The sequence below is a fragment of the Lampetra fluviatilis genome, chromosome 18 (assembly GCF_964198595.1).
Source record: "Lampetra fluviatilis chromosome 18, kcLamFluv1.1, whole genome shotgun sequence".
Taxonomy (NCBI): Eukaryota; Metazoa; Chordata; class Hyperoartia; order Petromyzontiformes; family Petromyzontidae; genus Lampetra; species Lampetra fluviatilis.
Genome location: NC_136292.1, coordinates 12,177,266 through 12,194,346, shown reverse-complemented (window position 1 = coordinate 12,194,346; position 17,081 = coordinate 12,177,266). Strand labels below are relative to the sequence as shown.

General features: G+C 54.2%; 1 protein-coding gene across 1 annotated transcript; it reads left to right on the top strand.

Moving 5' to 3' along the window:
- The first annotated feature begins 2,969 nt into the window (after positions 1 to 2,969).
- LOC144937044 (putative RNA-binding protein 46) lies at positions 2,970 to 14,320 on the top strand. The gene is made up of 9 exons (XM_078864279.1): positions 2,970 to 3,099; positions 3,574 to 3,872; positions 5,266 to 5,434; positions 6,729 to 7,060; positions 8,587 to 8,631; positions 11,461 to 11,605; positions 12,671 to 12,885; positions 13,911 to 14,016; positions 14,169 to 14,320. Exons 1-9 carry the CDS (start codon positions 3,003 to 3,005, stop codon positions 14,318 to 14,320), a joined length of 1,560 nt encoding a protein of 519 aa, XP_078720405.1. The 5' UTR covers positions 2,970 to 3,002.
- The last annotated feature ends 2,761 nt before the right edge of the window (positions 14,321 to 17,081 follow it).

Genomic DNA, 17,081 nt, shown 5'->3' with positions numbered 1-17,081 from the left:
GCGGCTACGCGGAGTCTCGAGGTGAGAGTCTCCACGCGGGTTGCTGGGCCTGCGGGAGTCTCGCCAGGGGCCGAGAGTAGACCCGGTTACGGGTGATGGAAATTCCACATTCGCATGACAGGGCCACACTGGTCACACGATGTAAACCATCACGCCGCTTGTCTCCACGCGTGAAGGAAACATTGCGGACCCATGCGTCTATACGTTGTTTTTGTCTTCTTCTCCAGACCAACTATTAAACAGGGAGCTATTTAGTTTCTCTATAAACAGCTGCTGCCCGAGGACCCAACATGCCAAGCTGACCACACAAAACGCCACGCGTCGAAGGGTGCGAGACACGACAACAAGAAGCCACGATTCGTGTTTTTATTCGAACCGAGGCGAGGTTTTTTTGGTTTTGGTACCAGGGACGAGCGAGAAGAGAGACCGTGCCAGGGGGTGGTGGTGGTTGAGGGATGTTTGGCTCAGGGATTGAACCCATCCACGCGTTTGTAGAGTGGCGGTGGCGGCTTTCTGAGTTATCCCCACGTTACAGCAGTGACGCTTCAAGCGGTTGGCTTCTCTCATTGGGAATTCGCGTGGACGTCCTGGCCCCCGACCACGGGAATGTGGAATTTCCTGTGCCTCAGGTGGATGCCCAGAGCAGCCTCGTCATAAACTTCATCATCATCACCACCGCCACACCGGTGATGGTGGTTGGGGGTGAGCGGCGAGTTTTCTCGCGCGGCCTCTCCCGCGAAAAAGAAATTGGCGCCAAAATCGTCGTCGCAGCTGATTGGCTGATGGGGGTGGGGTGAGGGGCGGGGGCCGCGTCACCCACAGCAACAGCGTGATGGAGCCACACGTTTCAGCTAATCTCACTTGCAACTATTTTGTGTTGTATCTCAACACGTAGGGCCCACACTGAGCCACGTGTGGCAAGCTCTTCAGAAGCGAGCCGTCGGGGCCGTCGCCAACGATAGCCCCCGACGACGCAGTGCGTTTGTCGTGTGGAGATTTATAGCGGCAGTCGAATGATTATCTATACGCGTGGCGTTCATTGTAAAGGTGGAGGGGGGAACTAAAACTGGATGACCCCCGGATAGAAATCCATGGGGATAGAGCGAGAGAGACACCGCAGGCTTCAAATATACAGCAGCAGGCGTCAGGCAGGGTTGAGATCGAATCCACGACCTCCTGTAGACCAGGCGAGGTAGTTAACATATCCTGGCCACCGTGATGATGATGAGAAAGAGACACCGCAGGCTTCAAATATACAACAGCAGGCGTCAGGCAGGGTTGGGATCGAATCCACGACCTCATGTATACCAGGCGAGGGAGTTAACATCTCCTAGCCACCGTGATGATGATGAGAGAGAGACACCGCAGACTCCAATATACAGCAGCAGGCGTCAGGGCAGGGTTGGGGATCAAATCCACGACCTCCTGTAGACCAGGCGAGGGAGTTAACATCTCCTGGCCACCGCTGGCGCCCCCTTGCAAAGCGAACTCGGCTTTTTGTTGTCGCCAGGAGTTTTGTTTTTGAGTGGTGAACGCGAATCGCTTCCTCGCGTAGATAGATATTAGGCAATTTTGTTGTGGACTCGTGTAACCGCGCCTCCCGTCGTCTATGTGTGCAAGCAGCAACAGTCTCGATTAACCACGGCGCTCATCGTGAACATTGGCCTTAACAACATGAATTATACAACGGGTGACGTTTCGGGAAAAGACCTTTCAAAGTTCCATAGGCCAAAGGGACAACAGAGTGGATATTATGAGGTGGAGACTGCACTTGTTTACACCACGGGGCCCCGATGAGAATTACATTACTTTTAAAAACGCTTCCTCGTGAACCGTGTTAAATGGGCACTAGTAGCTGTTGAGTAACAGACAAACCCCTCCATAATCAAAATGTATCCCTTAAATAAACTCATTAAAATATACGATGATTCAATGTTCCAGCAAGATCTTTAACATGCTGAGTTTACGTAGTACACTAATACATTTTTCAATGGTTTGTCTTTGGCTGCTGTAGATTTCCACTTGATAGGCCAATCAGTTTAGCTATCATTTGTGAGAGCCAGATTGCTTCTGAAAAAAAAATCGAAATCGTGCCTTACCTGGTAGAGTTAAAAACAAATAGTTGTTTAATTTTAGCTCATTACCACAGAAATTTTGACTGAGGGCATCACTCAGATCACGGATTTCCTGGAGCTCTTCTCTGAGAATGATCCGGATTTGGAGCTCAGCAGCTCCTACAACCCTCATGCCACCGTTGCCATGTAGAAGCAGTGCAGTAGAATGCACTCGTGAGTGCAGGACATGATAGTGATGTTATTATAACACATTCTTTTTTATTGATGTAATCTTTACCATCATTATTTTAAGCGCTAACGCCGATACCTGAACGAAGCCCTCATATATTGCTTGTACGAAATAAATAACGTTGTCCGGGAACGCATCCCCATATATGTATTGGTATGCTGACCCCTTTTTAGCACCGATTTGATTAGCGCTTGTCCAGGAACGCATCTCGAGCGCTACGCGAGGACTGCCTGTATTTTGGTTGCGTAATTGGCTCAAAATCTCCACAACGCTGGGCAGCGTCATTGGCGGGTGACGTGGTACGTTTTTCAGCTATTGATTTAGGGGATTTGTAGTGACCTTGAACACGGAGGAGGTGGTGTGGATAGACAGATGGCATAAAACATCCAAGAGCTTGCAATCAGTAGCTTAATAGCTCCCATAAAAAACTCCCAACTACTGTGATTTCACAAAAAACAATACTTTAGGCTTATGTTTCAGGCAATGACCCTTCAGAGTTGAGCAGATGCTCAACATGCGGTGCGTTGAAACGCTGACAGTTTTCAGTTGTTGACGATGAGTGGCATTAAAGCCCTACAAGGATACATTCATAAACTGTTGTTGTTGATGTGCGCTCTCCGTCCCCTGGATGTCGTAGGCCTCCCTGTGCCCCAATCTGCTGCCCCAGCACCGCCATAGCCAACCCATCAGTGCTCAGCATGGCCTGTAACGAGGAGGCCCTGCTGGACCTCATGTTGCGCACGGGGTACAACATGATCCAGGAGAACGGGCAGAGGAAGTTCGGACCACCGCCCGGTATCCGAGATGCACAGAGACTCGCGCACACGGGCACACTTGCAGTCACAGCCGCTATGCACACACAAATACACGCGTACATCTGGTACACACATGGATCCCCCGTCTAGCCTTAACATATTGTTGGGGCAAGTGCTGTTAACGAGCATCTATGAAGGCCGGTATGATACACATGGGGCCGGGTGGCCAGCACCACGCCCGGCTGCCTTTGTCTCTCAAGTGGAAATGTTTATACACCGCACCAGGTACTCATTTCAGGCTGAGGCGACCTAAGGGAGGCCCAGGACTGGTTCAGTTAATCGTCACTGGTGTTTGCCATGAGCATAAATTGAACTCGGGTTGCTTGGTTCATAGCGCAGCACGCTAACCGCGACACTACCGCTCCCCATACAGATGCACACACAGACATTTGCATCTGCGTTAACTACTTGAAAAGACTGAATCGTCACCCCTCCCCACCATCCTCAACTTCAGACTGGCAGGGGCCCCCGCCCGCACGTGGCTGCGAGGTGTTTCTGGGGAAGATCCCGCGCGACCTCTACGAGGACGAGCTGGTGCCCGTGCTGGAGACGGTGGGGAAGCTCTACCAGCTTCGCCTCATGATGGAGTTCAGCGGAGAGAACCGCGGCTACGCGTTCGCCACCTACACGACGCGCACCCACGCCGTGGCCGCCATCAAGAAGCTCAACAACTTCGAGATCCGGCCTGGACACCCCTTCGGAGTCTGCATCAGCGTGGACAATTGCCGCCTCTACATTGGGGGGCTGCCAAAGGTACGGAGTGGCCGGGGGAGCTAATCTCTCCCACAGCACTCCTATTATAATTATAATAATAAACAATATGAAATACAACAATATTAATCTATAACATCACACAATAAGCAGGCCAAGTGGCTCAGTGGGAGAGTGAACGGCTCGCGATCAGAAGGCTCTGCGAGTTTAATTTCTGGTGGGGGGTTGACTCGGCCCATCATAAAATCTGGGGCCAATACAATGAGTACCATTGTGTGGAAGTCATTGTGATGTGGAGGTCTCGCCTCTACCATTTTCACCACTGGCACTTCCTCACTGCCCTTTGAGCAAGAAATCACTTGACCTTTTTTGACTATACAATTCTATCGTACATTGCAATACAATACAAGTCTTATTTATATGGCATCTGATTGATGCTGTGGAGAACAGTGGGTTCGTGAGCATTCGAGTAAAAGGAGAGGCATTCTTAGTTGTTTGTGTGTGGAATTTCTATTTATTTATTGCTAGTTCGAATTTCGGTTATGGGTGAGCAGAGCCCATCGTACGTCTGGGTTGGATAAAATGAGCACCAATTTGTGGAAATCCAGCGGTGTTTTTTCCTCCAGCAGGGATGGGGAGCCCACGGCCCAGAGGCTGGACATGGCCCACGGCTCAGTCCCAAACGGCCTGTGGCTACGTGAGGCCTACTGCTTGGAAACGGGTTGCTACTATTTATATCTGTCACTGCAAGCATCTTGGTGGCACTAATAATTTTAGGCAACACCCTTTTTCAAGTAGTTCTCACACAGTGTGTACAGTCCTTGCATGATCAGAGTTTCCTGTCAACGAATGTGTGGTTTCCCGCTGTAGGTTTTTCAAAATCCTCTTTGGCCTTCGGTAAGAAAAAGGTTCCCCACCTCGAGGGAAACTGGCACCCGGCATGGGAACGTGGAGTGTGAACATCAGAGCTGGGACACCTTTGGTGAAAAGCACCGCCTCATTGCTCGGATGAGCTGCGAGCCGGGCACTCACTTTGACTGTTGACTACTCACTCGCATGTATACTCCCTTTGTGAGTCCACTGCTGGATGAGGGCCTCGCCATGCTGAGCGGGTAGTGGGGGCTGTTTGACCATACTTCACCACGGTGGTGTGTGAGGGTTGAAGGCGAGGAGCGTAGATCCGGGAGTCTCTTAGCACAGTGCAACATTGGATTTCTCTGGGATCACCACCACGTAGCACAGTTCCACAGCTGCCTACGGCAGCCTGGCACGCATGCTGGTCGCTCATCCAAGCGCTACCCAGCCTTCAACCTGCTTAGCTTGTAAGATCCGACGAGTTCAGGCGCATTCCGTGTGAATAGGTCGCAGGCCGCCCTCGAGCGCGAGACTGTGAATGAGTGCCGGTGCCTTAGCATCGCGTCTTCTCCCCGTGCAGGACAAGAAGCAAGAGGAGGTGATGATAGCCATGAGTTGTGCCACGGATGGCGTTGTGGACGTCAAGATGAGCGTCTGTCCCTCCGACAAAACCCGCAACCGAGGCTACGCCTTCATCGAGTACGAGAGCCATCGCGCGGCCGCCATGGCCCGGAGGAAGCTCGTTCCAGGTCCGGTGGGGGTCACTTGTGCCACTTCTCTGCGTGGGCGTGGGTTTGTGTACGGGCATGTGTGTGCGTGGGTGTGTGCGCATGGGTGTGTGTACGGGCATGTGTGTGCGTGGGTGTGTGCGCATGGGTGTGTGTACGGGCATGTGTGTGCGTGGGTGTGTGCGCATGGGTGTGTGCGCGTGGATGTGTGCGGATGTCCGTGGCTGTGTGTGCATGTCCATGGGTGAGAGTCACTTGTGCCATTCCTGTGCGTTCGTGGGTGTGTGTGAGCGTGGGTGTAGAGGTTAGCGCTACGCTGCGCTACGAACCTGGCGACCCGGGTTCGATTCCCACTCACGGCCAACACCAGTGACGATTATCTGAATCGGTCCTGGGCCTCCCCTAGGTCGACTCAGCCTCAAATGAGTACTTGGTGCGATGTATAAACATCGCCGCTAGGGAGACAAAGGCGGCCGGGCGTGGTGTTGGCCACCCACCCCCTCGTGTGCCGTGCCGGCCTTTATAGGTGCTTGCTATCAGCACTTGCCTCATCAGTCTGTTAAGGCTATACTGGGGATCTTTGTCTTTGTGGGTCTGTGTGTACATATTTGCTGGTCATCTCAGTCACCCCATGGCCTATGACCTGCCAGCAGCGAGTTTCGACACTTCACGTGACCTCAAAGTGCACCTAGCCTGGCACAAATACTATGGTTACATCACCACTAGTTAGTGAAGAATGGCAGCTGTTGTAGTTGTTGTTTTGTACGTGGAGCAATGGCACAGTGGTTAGCATGCTGTGCTTATGCGCTCTGTGACCAGCTATGGCTAGCAGCAGTTGCAAGTGACATGAGACTCATAATAAAGGTTTTTGGGTTAGATCGCGTAAATACAAATATATTGTTGACCCACCACCACCCGACGCAGCCAATTAGTAAGGTTTGTCACGCAAACAAAAGGTGCCAATTAGTTACGAGTTCAGCACAGCGGTGTGTTGAAGAGTAAACCCACAGCATACAAAATTTTGAGTACGACGTTTCACTGGTGATTACAGCCAACTTCATCAGGCGATTTGCCAGAATTGATGAGGCTGGTTGTAATCACCAGCGAAACGTCGAGGTCACTTGAAGGGATGTCAGATATCTCACTCCGGGAGCTGCTCTGCAGCACAGGGCGGCGCGCTCCTCAATAGTTACGAATGGTTTCTGGTGACGCGGTGCTGATAAGCGCACTCGTGTGCACGTTGAACTTCTTTCGCGCCGTACGTAACCAAACGCGTGAATCGGAACTCCCGTTGTGTGCGCGCCGCTCCATGCAGGCACCTTCCAGCTATGGGGCCAGACCATCAAGGTGGACTGGGCCAACCCGGAGCGGGACACGGCAGTGGCGGCTGCGGCGGCGGCAACGGAAAACGAGGAGGAGGCGGCGGCGTCGGGCTCGCGCGGGGGCCGCGTGCTGCTGCTGCGTCGCCTGCCCGAGGGGGCCCCCGACGAGGCGGTGCGCGGCGCCGTGGAGGAGGCGGCGGCGCCCGAGCTGCTGCAGCTGGAGCGCACGGGCGCCGGCGACGCCGCGCTGCTGCACTTCCGCTCGCGGGGGGACGCGGCCGCGGCCCTGCGTGCGCTGCGCGGGGCCGCCTTGCTCGGGGCTCAGGTGAGGGCGGCCGTCGCGGAGCCGCGAGGGGGTTTCCGGCGTTTGCGACGCGGCGGCGGTTCTGCGCGCGGTCGTCGGCGACTGGGCGGGGACGGTCGACGTGCCGCGCTCGGGGCCCCGGTCTCATCGCGAGCGGCTGCCTGGATTCGATCGCAGGATTTGAGCGGTGCAGGAGACCCCCGCACCTACGACGTCATTGGTTCTTGGACGACGGTGGCGAGTCGAGTCGTCGCGAGTCGAAGCCTCGTCTCCCGTAGGGCGCTACGTTATGCATTGGGGCTTTCGTTTCTGGAAATCCATTACATACCAATAAAATACCAACGTTTACCACGAAAATAAATGTAAATAACCTTAACAAACATTTATTGGAACTTAACGTAACTTTTATAAACATTAAGTAAAAACAAACACATAAAAAAATTCGTGCATCACATTTCCTCTTCTCAATCGTAGCGAAAGGCGATTTTTTTTTATTTGAAGAATATTTAGAAAGAAGTGAAGAGCATTGAGAAAGAGACGCCGCTGCGTGCACTCTCGCTACAGCTGCAGACTGCAGGGCTATACTCTACATACGCATACGGTGGTAGAGCGAAGCAGCGCTTTGCTCTTGACATGCACAGCCTCGTCGCATATCGACTCGGAGTCGGTCGCGTTCGTTAGGCGGTCATAGATACGAGTTTTGGTCGTTACTGTGGGGGTCTTACTGACGATAAGAAAGGTCGTAAAAGCGGGGGGGTCGCAAGTCGAGCCGTCGTAAGTTGGGGGTCACCTGCACTAGCTCGATGCTCTGACCTCTGACCTCCTCTGCGAGTATTACCGATGGAAATTTCCTGGTGCCACAAGCACAATTGAACTGTAAATGGTGAGAACATTTTAATTACCACTTCAAGTGCCACCTCTTCCTGTTGGAAATCATTATTCGTACGACACGGTTCAGGACCCTTTTTTTAGGACACTTTTTTACAACGTGGTCACAGGGTCAGAAGCAGTGTTGATTTTGTTCACGAAATTAGTGATGGAAATATTTGCCAATTACCTGTTTTTAATTTATGTCAGTCACATATAACCGAGTGTGACGATGACATCGAGCGACTACCGATCAGCGTTCGGGGCACAGCTGCGACGAGGTGAAGTCACCGCTCTGAATGAAGGGCCACACCAAGGTGATCTGGTCTCGTTATCAGGGACTGCGGTGCACTGGTAATTGGCTGGGTACGAACGGAATCAGAGGAATCGGTGGCTGGCCTGATAATACTGGGGGAAGGAAAATGGTGGCGCCTGTCACACCAACATTTGATAACTGAGAGCGGACCAACGTTTGACTCCTTTAACAATAATAACAATGCTAATTATAACGCGCACAATATATATCGACAAAGAGAGAGTGACTGAATGGGATCCACAGAGCCGGTGTAGCGCTCAGATTCCTGCGCTTGTCACCGCCGACGAGACGGTGGCGGTGACCTCGACGCGAATGAAACGGCCGCAGGGGGGTGACGGGTGGCGGTGTGCGCGTTGTGCTGCAGGTGGAGGTGTCCTACGCTGCGCTGGGTCGGGACGAACATTCACAGGTTTGTGTCCACCCCCCTTCCACCCCCCTCTCCCCCCCACTGCCCCAAAGTCCCAAAACATCGGGCAGCCAGCAACAAGCAGCCCTATGAGAGTTGTAATAGATGAGTTGAGCAACAGCTGCCACGGTTAATCGCAAACTAGAGGTGGACAAGCGATTTTTACAGAGGCCCGGATTGAATGAAGAGCCACGGAACGCAAACACCTAGTGAGTTAGTTAAGGTAACAAGGTGTTCATAAGATGTGTAACAATCTACATTACACACTCTACACATGCTGTCATTATAACATGTAAATTACCTGCAACACAGATGTGATATAGAGATGTAGTGAGAGTAGACGAGAGAGAGAGAGGTAGTGTGATGAGAGAAGAGAGATAGAAAATAGATGGGGATGTATTGAGATGAGAGAAGACAGCCAAGGGGGAGCAATGCAAGTGACGTGAGAAGAGCGACTGAGAGAAGAGGCAGATGTGGTGTGAGACAAGACGAGAGAGATGGAGACGTGAGGTCGGAGATGTCACTGAGAGTCAGGAGACGTAGAGAACATCAACGCATCCTCTGTTGCTTACCCACACCACACAAACACCACTTTGACCGCTCGAGGCCCCTGAGCCATCGGCCTCATCACCGAGCGATGCTCGGAGGTTCGAACCATCGGCTCTGGCTGCCCGTGGGACGGGTGCCGCTCGTGCTGTAGGTACTGAGATGCTGGGTGTGTGGGTGCCGAGACGCTGGGTGTGTGTGGGTGCCGAGACGCTGGATGTGTGGGTGCTGAGACGCTGGGGGTGTGTGGGTGCCGAGACGCTGGGGGTGTGTGGGTGCCGAGACACTGGGTGTGTGGGTGCTGAGACGCTTGGGGTGTGGGTGCCGATACGCTGGATGTGTGGGTGCTGAGACACTGGGGGTGTGTGGGTGCCGAGACGCTGGGGGTGTGTGGGTGCTGAGACACTTGGGGTGTGTGGGTACTGAGACGCTGGGGGTGTGGGTGCCGAGACACTGGGGGAGTGGGTGCCGAGATGCTGGATGTGTGGGTGCTGAGACGCTGGGGGTGTGGGTGCTGAGACGCTGGATGTGTGGGTGCTGAGACGCTGGGGGTGTGTGGGTGCCGAGACGCTGGATGTGTGGGTGCTGAGACGCTGGGGGTGTGTGGGTGCTGAGACACTTGGGGTGTGTGCTGAGACGCTGGGGGTGTGTGGGTGCTGAGACACTGGGGGTGTGTGGGTGCTGAGACACTTGGTGTGTGGGTGCTGAGACACTTGGGGTGTGTGGGTGCTGAGACACTGGGGGTGTGTGGGTGCTGAGACACTGGGGGTGTGGGTGCTGAGACACTTGGTGTGTGGGTGCTGAGACACTTGGTGTGTGGGTGCTGAGACACTTGGTGTGTGGGTGCTGAGACACTTGGTGTGTGGGTGCTGAGACGCTGGATGTGTGGGTGCTGAGACACTTGGTGTGTGGGTGCTGAGACACTTGGTGTGTGTGTGCTGAGACACTTGGTGTGTGGGTGCTGAGACACTTGGTGTGTGGGTGCTGAGACACTTGGTGTGTGTGTGCTGAGACACTTGGTGTGTGGGTGCTGAGACACTGGGGGTGTGTGTGCTGAGACACTTGGTGTGTGGGTGCTGAGACACTTGGTGTGTGGGTGCTGAGACACTTGGTGTGTGGGTGCTGAGACACTTGGGGTGTGTGTGCTGAGACACTTGGTGTGTGTGTGCTGAGACACTTGGTGTGTGGGTGCTGAGACACTTGGTGTGTGGGTGCTGAGACACTGGGGGTGTGTGGGTGCTGAGACACTTGGTGTGTGGGTGCTGAGACACTTGGTGTGTGGGTGCTGAGACACTGGGTGTGTGGGTGCTGAGACACTTGGTGTGTGGGTGCTGAGGCACTGGGGGTGTGTGGGTGCTGAGACACTTGGTGTGTGGGTGCTGAGACACTGGGTGTGTGGGTGCTGAGACACTTGGTGTGTGGGTGCTGAGGCACTGGGGGTGTGTGGGTGCTGAGACACTTGGTGTGTGGGTGCTGAGGCACTGGGGGTGTGTGGGTGCTGAGACACTGGGGGTGTGTGGGTGCCGAGATGGTGGGTGTGTGGGTGCTGAGACACTTGGGGTGTGTGGGTGCTGAGACACTTGATGTGTGGGTGCCGAGATGGTGGGTGTGTGGGTGCTGAGACACTGGGGGTGTGTGGGTGCCGAGATGGTGGGTGTGTGGGTGCTGAGACACTTGGTGTGTGTGGGTGCCGAGATGGTGGGTGTGTGGGTGCTGAGACACTGGGGGTGTGTGTGTGCTGAGACACTTGGTGTGTGGGTGCTGAGGCACTGGGGGTGTGTGGGTGCTGAGACACTGGGGGTGTGTGGGTGCCGAGATGGTGGGTGTGTGGGTGCTGAGACACTTGGTGTGTGGGTGCTGAGGCACTGGGGGTGTGTGTGTGCTGAGACACTTGGTGTGTGGGTGCTGAGGCACTGGGGATGTGTGGGTGCTGAGACACTGGGGGTGTGTGGGTGCCGAGATGGTGGGTGTGTGGGTGCTGAGACACTGGGTGTGTGGGTGCTGAGACACTTGGTGTGTGGGTGCTGAGGCACTGGGGGTGTGGGTGCTGAGACACTGGGGGTGTGTGGGTGCCGAGATGGTGGGTGTGTGGGTGCTGAGACACTTGGGGCGTGTGGGTGCTGAGACACTTGGTGTGTGGGTGCTGAGGCACTGGGGGTGTGGGTGCTGAGACACTGGGGGTGTGTGGGTGCCGAGATGGTGGGTGTGTGGGTGCTGAGACACTTGGTGTGTGGGTGCTGAGGCACTTGGTGTGTGGGTGCTGAGACACTTGGGGTGTGTGTGCAGGGAGAACAACGCGGTGCGGGTGCCGGCCGAGACTCCCCAGGGCCGGGACTCCCTGCCCACCCCAACTCCTCCTCCTCTCCCAGCAGCAGCGGCCGCCGACCGGCCAGCCTCCCTGGCCCCGGTGCGCAGGAAGACGGCGCACACGGTACGGGCTGACGGTCGTACAGGATGACGATTTGCGAGGCTCTCCCCTTTTACACCGGCATGTCCAAACAAGCGTGGGGCCCTCATGGTACCGGTGGTTTTCAACCGACGATTTTCTGTACAGGGCCGGATCCGAACCCCGAGACTCTGGGCTGACAATGCATCCGAGTCTGACTCGGTGGGGGCTAAGCAGGGCAAGGGCTCTGCCAGTTACGCGTTCATTGCGTGCGGCGTTAGCGGCACCACCTCTGCGGTGTAAAAAACAACCTGGCGAGTATGACAGCCGCTGTCACTATCCCACAACGGTCATTTAATTAACCCCTGAACGATGCTGGGCTGGGTTGGGGCCTGTGAAGGTGCACACTGCCGTCACACTGGCTTGCACCGGCTCGTCGATGTGAGCTGGGCCTCATAGGCAGCACTTGCTGCAAAAGTCTACAACACTGCATGGGGGACATTTATCTTTCTAGAAAGCTCTAGAGGTTTAAATCTGTTAAGAATGAGTATTAGTTCTCCTACTTCCTCGACGAGACTTTCAATTTGAACTGTCTGTTGCGTGACATTTATCTGCCCTCTCTTTGGCAATGTTGAAGTTGTGTTCTCTTCCACCAGCCTGTGATCACTTCCTGTGTTGAATTTGCGGAGACCTCTGACGACTGCCTGGGGTTTGTCCGTGGGAATCAAGTCATTTTAATTTCGAATGTCTTCATTTGAGAGCATCCATGTCCATCGTCTAGACTCATTGTTACAGAGGTGGTCATTATCTTGCTGTCCCTGCTGGATGCAAACTCTTAATGGACACACTCTGTGATACAAACATTTACCCGTCATTCTCTCATCTACGATCATAGTGCTTCCCCTTTATAAGCCGGTGAATCCCTTCATACGTTAGGTCTGCTCGTAACATCGTCGTCGTCACTCGTGTTGTTGGGGCGTACATTTTAATCACTATGACATCCGGTAATGTCACGACGGCCGTCATCACGAGTCGCGTCCCAGCGGCCCTCGTGAACCCGCCGTGTGCGCCCTGCCTCGTCCACCCCCACCCCCCCCCCTCGTGTCTCAGGCCTGTTTGGGGGCTGGGGGGCACGCACGCAGCAGTGGCGGGTGCCGCGCCACCTGCAGGCAATGCCCATTGCTTTTGAGGCGCTGCCGGAGGCGGCGGTGCTGTCATGGGAGGTGCGACTGCGGGTGCTGTGCCGGCGCGCCGGCCTCGGCTACGTGAACTTCGAGCTGCACGCTCATTGGGAGTCCGGGATACCCATGGGCCTCCTCTACAAGGTACTCGCCGTCATCGTCGTTGTTTACACCGCACCTCCTGTGGCCTTGTGGCAGTCTGGCCAAAGGGAACTCCCCGGTGGCAGCTGTCCCTGTGCGGCACAAAGAGGAAGCAGAACCGACCGGCTGGGGGCGATGTTGCTGTGCGGCTTTTCCTGAAAGTAATTTGAGAGTAATGTTATAAAATGTTGACCGTGACACCAGCAAGCATTGCCTCCTCTTTGAAGTCCACCGTGAATCAGACGGCGCTTGTTTTACGGTCAAGTACGCCCTGTCGCAAGTCTAACTCCTCCGTCGCACTCATGCACGAATCGCCGCACGTGTGCGCCCAGTTCGGTTACATTCACAAGTCAGCGCAGCACCGTCTAGGTGCGAGCTTTAGTACAGGAATGATCAGGATGTAACAATGCACCGATTTGTTTATTAAAATCGGTAAAACGCGTGTTCCGGCTGTGCGCTGGTGTTGTGTCTGTGGGTCAGCGTTGAGGCCAGTGTTTAGGCAGTGTTTAAAAGTGCACTTTGAAGCTGGGGTCTTTACTCCAAAGTTGTGTTTTTTGCCAATGAGAAGTACTTCACTCTTGGAAACAGCTGAAGGGAGTTACAACCAACGAGCAGATGAGACCACGTCGATTCAGAATGTGACAGCAGCAGTCTCGAGAGCTGAGGGAACGCTGCTGGATGAGATGGAGGCAATGACGAAACTGGTGATGTAGGCGCCAGGATGAGTAGTCGGTGAGGGAGGAGTTTGGTGGGCAGAGAGGATTGAGGGTGGAAGTCTTTTTTGAGGTGGAGATAATGTGGAGATAATTGTCGTGATGTCGTTCATGGTGATGCGCTGAGGGACGTGAAGGTGGTGGGGAGACAGGGCAGGCTATAGGAGACACCGGCTTGCCATCCCAGGTGTCTGTGCTCTTCCAGAGGTACGGGAGTTAGGTTGCCGGCACTTGGCAAGTGCCGGTAGCCCGCGACTCGCTTGCAAAGCGAGTTCCCTCACGCGCGTCTCTCTCACCGCCCCCTCCATGGTGCAGGTTTCGATTTCCGGGATTGGAGAAGGCGGCTTCTTCCCCGAAGTTCTGAGCTCCAGCGTGGAGGGAGCGCGGGAGGTGGCGAGTCGGCACGTCTACAACATCCTCAGTGAGAGCTCCACGCCCGCCACACGCTCCCCTGTGCTGCCCGTCCGGCTCTCATTTGTCTCGTCTGTACCGTTTCATTTGTTCCCGAGCGGTGCTCAGGAGCCGCCTCCCACCTCACCTGTTGCCCCCCCCCCCCCCGTGTGCGGCGTGCAGGCAAGGCAAGTCCTCTGAGAATGTGCCCAGCCCCGGCCGCGACGCTGCCTCCCAGCTGCCCCGTCCAGGCCTTCTCGGCGTACCCTGGCTCCTTCCCCATGACCCCGCAGCCGGTCACCATGTACCTGGCAAACAGCTACACGTACCCATAGTGCACATCCATTGCAGCTGCGTTCATCGTCAGACCACTGACGATGTTCCACCTACTTGCCCTCGCTTAGCGTTCATTCCGAACCTTGCACGCATTGCGGTGTTTAGCGTCAAACCACAAATTTCCCGGCTACTCGCCCTCGCTTGGCATTCCCTCTGAACCTCACGTCCATTGCGGTGTTCACCGTCAAACCACAAATTGCCCGACTACTCGCCCCCGCGGTGTTCACGTTCCATCCAAGCTTCATGCTGTGCTCAGCCAGCCGCCCCCTTTCCTTTCCCTATAAAAAAAAAAGTGCCTCAGACTTCACATTGCACCTCTCTCATTTGACTCGTCACCCCACCGCCCCGCTTGTGTCCTCATTCACTCCTTCTCACTGGACCACGCGCCGTTGCCTCACTCGCTAAACACGTCTGACAAAATCTACTTCATGATGGTTACATTTCAATCTCACGACCGTGCGGGCTCTTTTTGCCCACAATTCTGGTTTTCAAAGCCATTCATGGCAAAACTAGCGGTTAGTTTAGGCGATTGTCATTTTTTTTTACCAATTGCTTTACCCTTTTCAAAGTTTCATGCACTAAAGAGTTATATTTTGAGCATTTAAAAATGCTAAACGTAAAAAAAAATACTTGTTCGCGTAGTCCGATAGTACTTTGAAAAAAAACAGAAACCTCAAAAATATAATGAATTCAGATGTTCACGTTGTGTTTGACACGTCAACGCTGTTTCGTTTTTAAAATGTAGGGGGAGAAAAAAAACACTTGTTCACATCGCGTTCTGATGTTAAAACATTCGATTCTTAATAGGATTGAAAAATCCTTTAAAATAGCAATTTTGCTACACACGGAGATGGCCGTCTTCACAGGCTCTATCCTGGTGCCTTGTGTTTCACGCACACACGGCTGTTAAGAGTTCGATGTTTTTATTGATTTACAATGTAGGTGTTTTTTTCCTGTAATTGTTTTTTAAAAAATGTTGTAGTGGAAATAAAAGTCCTGAAAAGTCGACCTCTGTCGTGTGCGGCCAACAGTTGGGAGCCCAGCGACCTTCACGCTTCCGTAATTCATCCACTCACTTTCATACTACAAGCAAGTTATTTACGGCTGACACAGGCGGGCAAGCGCTTGGATGACGTCACCCCCCCCCACCACCAGCACTGAGCGGTTGGTGCGCACCGACGTACCGGCACGCAGCCTCCCCACCCTCCACGCTGGCCCGTGGATCCCACGCAAATGCGTGGCCAGTGCTCACGTAAAAAAAAAAATATATACATATGTAGTGGGTACAAATGGAGAGAGAGACTTCTCTGGAGGCAACACGTTTATTATAACAATAACAGAAGCCCTAACACAAAGGGGCATCTGCGCCTTCCACCAGCTAACCTAAGCAAGTTGTCCCTCCGGGCTAACGAGGCCCTCACACAACTGGGGAAGCTATCAGAGACCGGACCCCGACGGGTCCAGGTCTCGTCTCGGGGCTTCTCTTCAGGGCTTCAGGTGTACAACAGCAGCCGGAGCCGTTCAGGGGTCCGGATTACATCGTCTCACTCCGCCCCTAGCCACGCCTCCCTTCTCGAGCCTTCGAGGGACCTGGTCCCGTGGTCCCCCAGCCCCCTCTTTGGGGGCCCCCAGGCTGGTAACCTCCGGTCACCAGGCCTCCGGGTTCACAGAGTGCCACGGCCCCCCTGTGAACCCTTCCACCACGACTGGCACTCTCGCCATCCATCCTTGATACACACAGCCCGGCTCACGCATCATGCAGTGGCACCCCACGATGCCACTACACATACAAACCAAGACCAACGCCATTATTGCTTACCGCACTTGGCCATCTCTTCTAATTGCGATGTCGCAAAGTCGATGACCTCCAAATTCCCCACTCTTTCAACGAATCGTCGCCACCATCTGGTTGCATCTTCCCCTTGTTGCACGTTTGTCGCTGCCCTCAATGGCCCACGGGATTCTGCCTTGCATAGAGAGTGCAGAGGGCCAGGCGGTTGACCGTGTCATGCCCATGGTGTAGAGCGCAGTGGCACATTTTGCCAAGGCGCACACGATGCCGATTAGCCAGCGGCCTGCCCCGGCTAACGATTTAAGCTCGTGATACAATTCGCAGTGTTTTCTGCGGTGGACTAAATCCCGGCATGGTTTGGGCTCCTGAGTATTTGAGAAATAAGGTTTTGTTAAAAATGTTTGTCCTCTAGCCCATACGGTAATCCACTGGTCACTTCGTTTATCTTCATTATTATCAATTCACAGAGATGGGTTTTGAGGTGGGCGCCATGTGCACACACACACACAAAGACACCAGCCCATAGCCTTAACAGACTGATGCTGTAAGAGAGTAGCACCGATGAAGGCCGGCACGGCACATGATTGGGTGGGTAGCCAACACCACGCCCGGCTGCCTTTGTCTCCCGAGTAGCAATTACAGATCGCACCAAGCACTCATTTGAGGCCGAGTCCACCTAGGGGAGGCCCAGGACCACTTCGGATATTCGTCACTGATGCTGGTCGTGAGTGGGAATCGAACTCAGGTTGCCAGTTTTGTAACGCCGCGCGCTAACCACTGCGCTACCACGCGCACACACACACGCAGGCGATGCACACAGTTCACACGGGGGGTGAACTTAATTGAACTTTATTCAACTTTAAACTGGCACTGGGGGGGGCTCAGTATAAGGCTTACAGGTTGAGTGGGGAGGTAGAGGAGGTGGAAGTGGTGGAGGGGGGAGATGCAGGAGCAAGTGGAGGAGGGAG

Coding starts and splice junctions, on each gene's coding strand:
- LOC144937044 (XM_078864279.1), top strand. CDS start 3,003: ATGGCCTGTAACGAGGAGGCCCTGCTGGACCTCATGTTGCGCACGGGG. Junction 3,100..3,573: donor GAAGTTCGGACCACCGCCCG/GTATCCGAGATG, acceptor CCTCAACTTCAG/ACTGGCAGGGGCCCCCGCCC. Junction 11,606..12,670: donor GCAGGAAGACGGCGCACACG/GTACGGGCTGAC, acceptor CTCGTGTCTCAG/GCCTGTTTGGGGGCTGGGGG.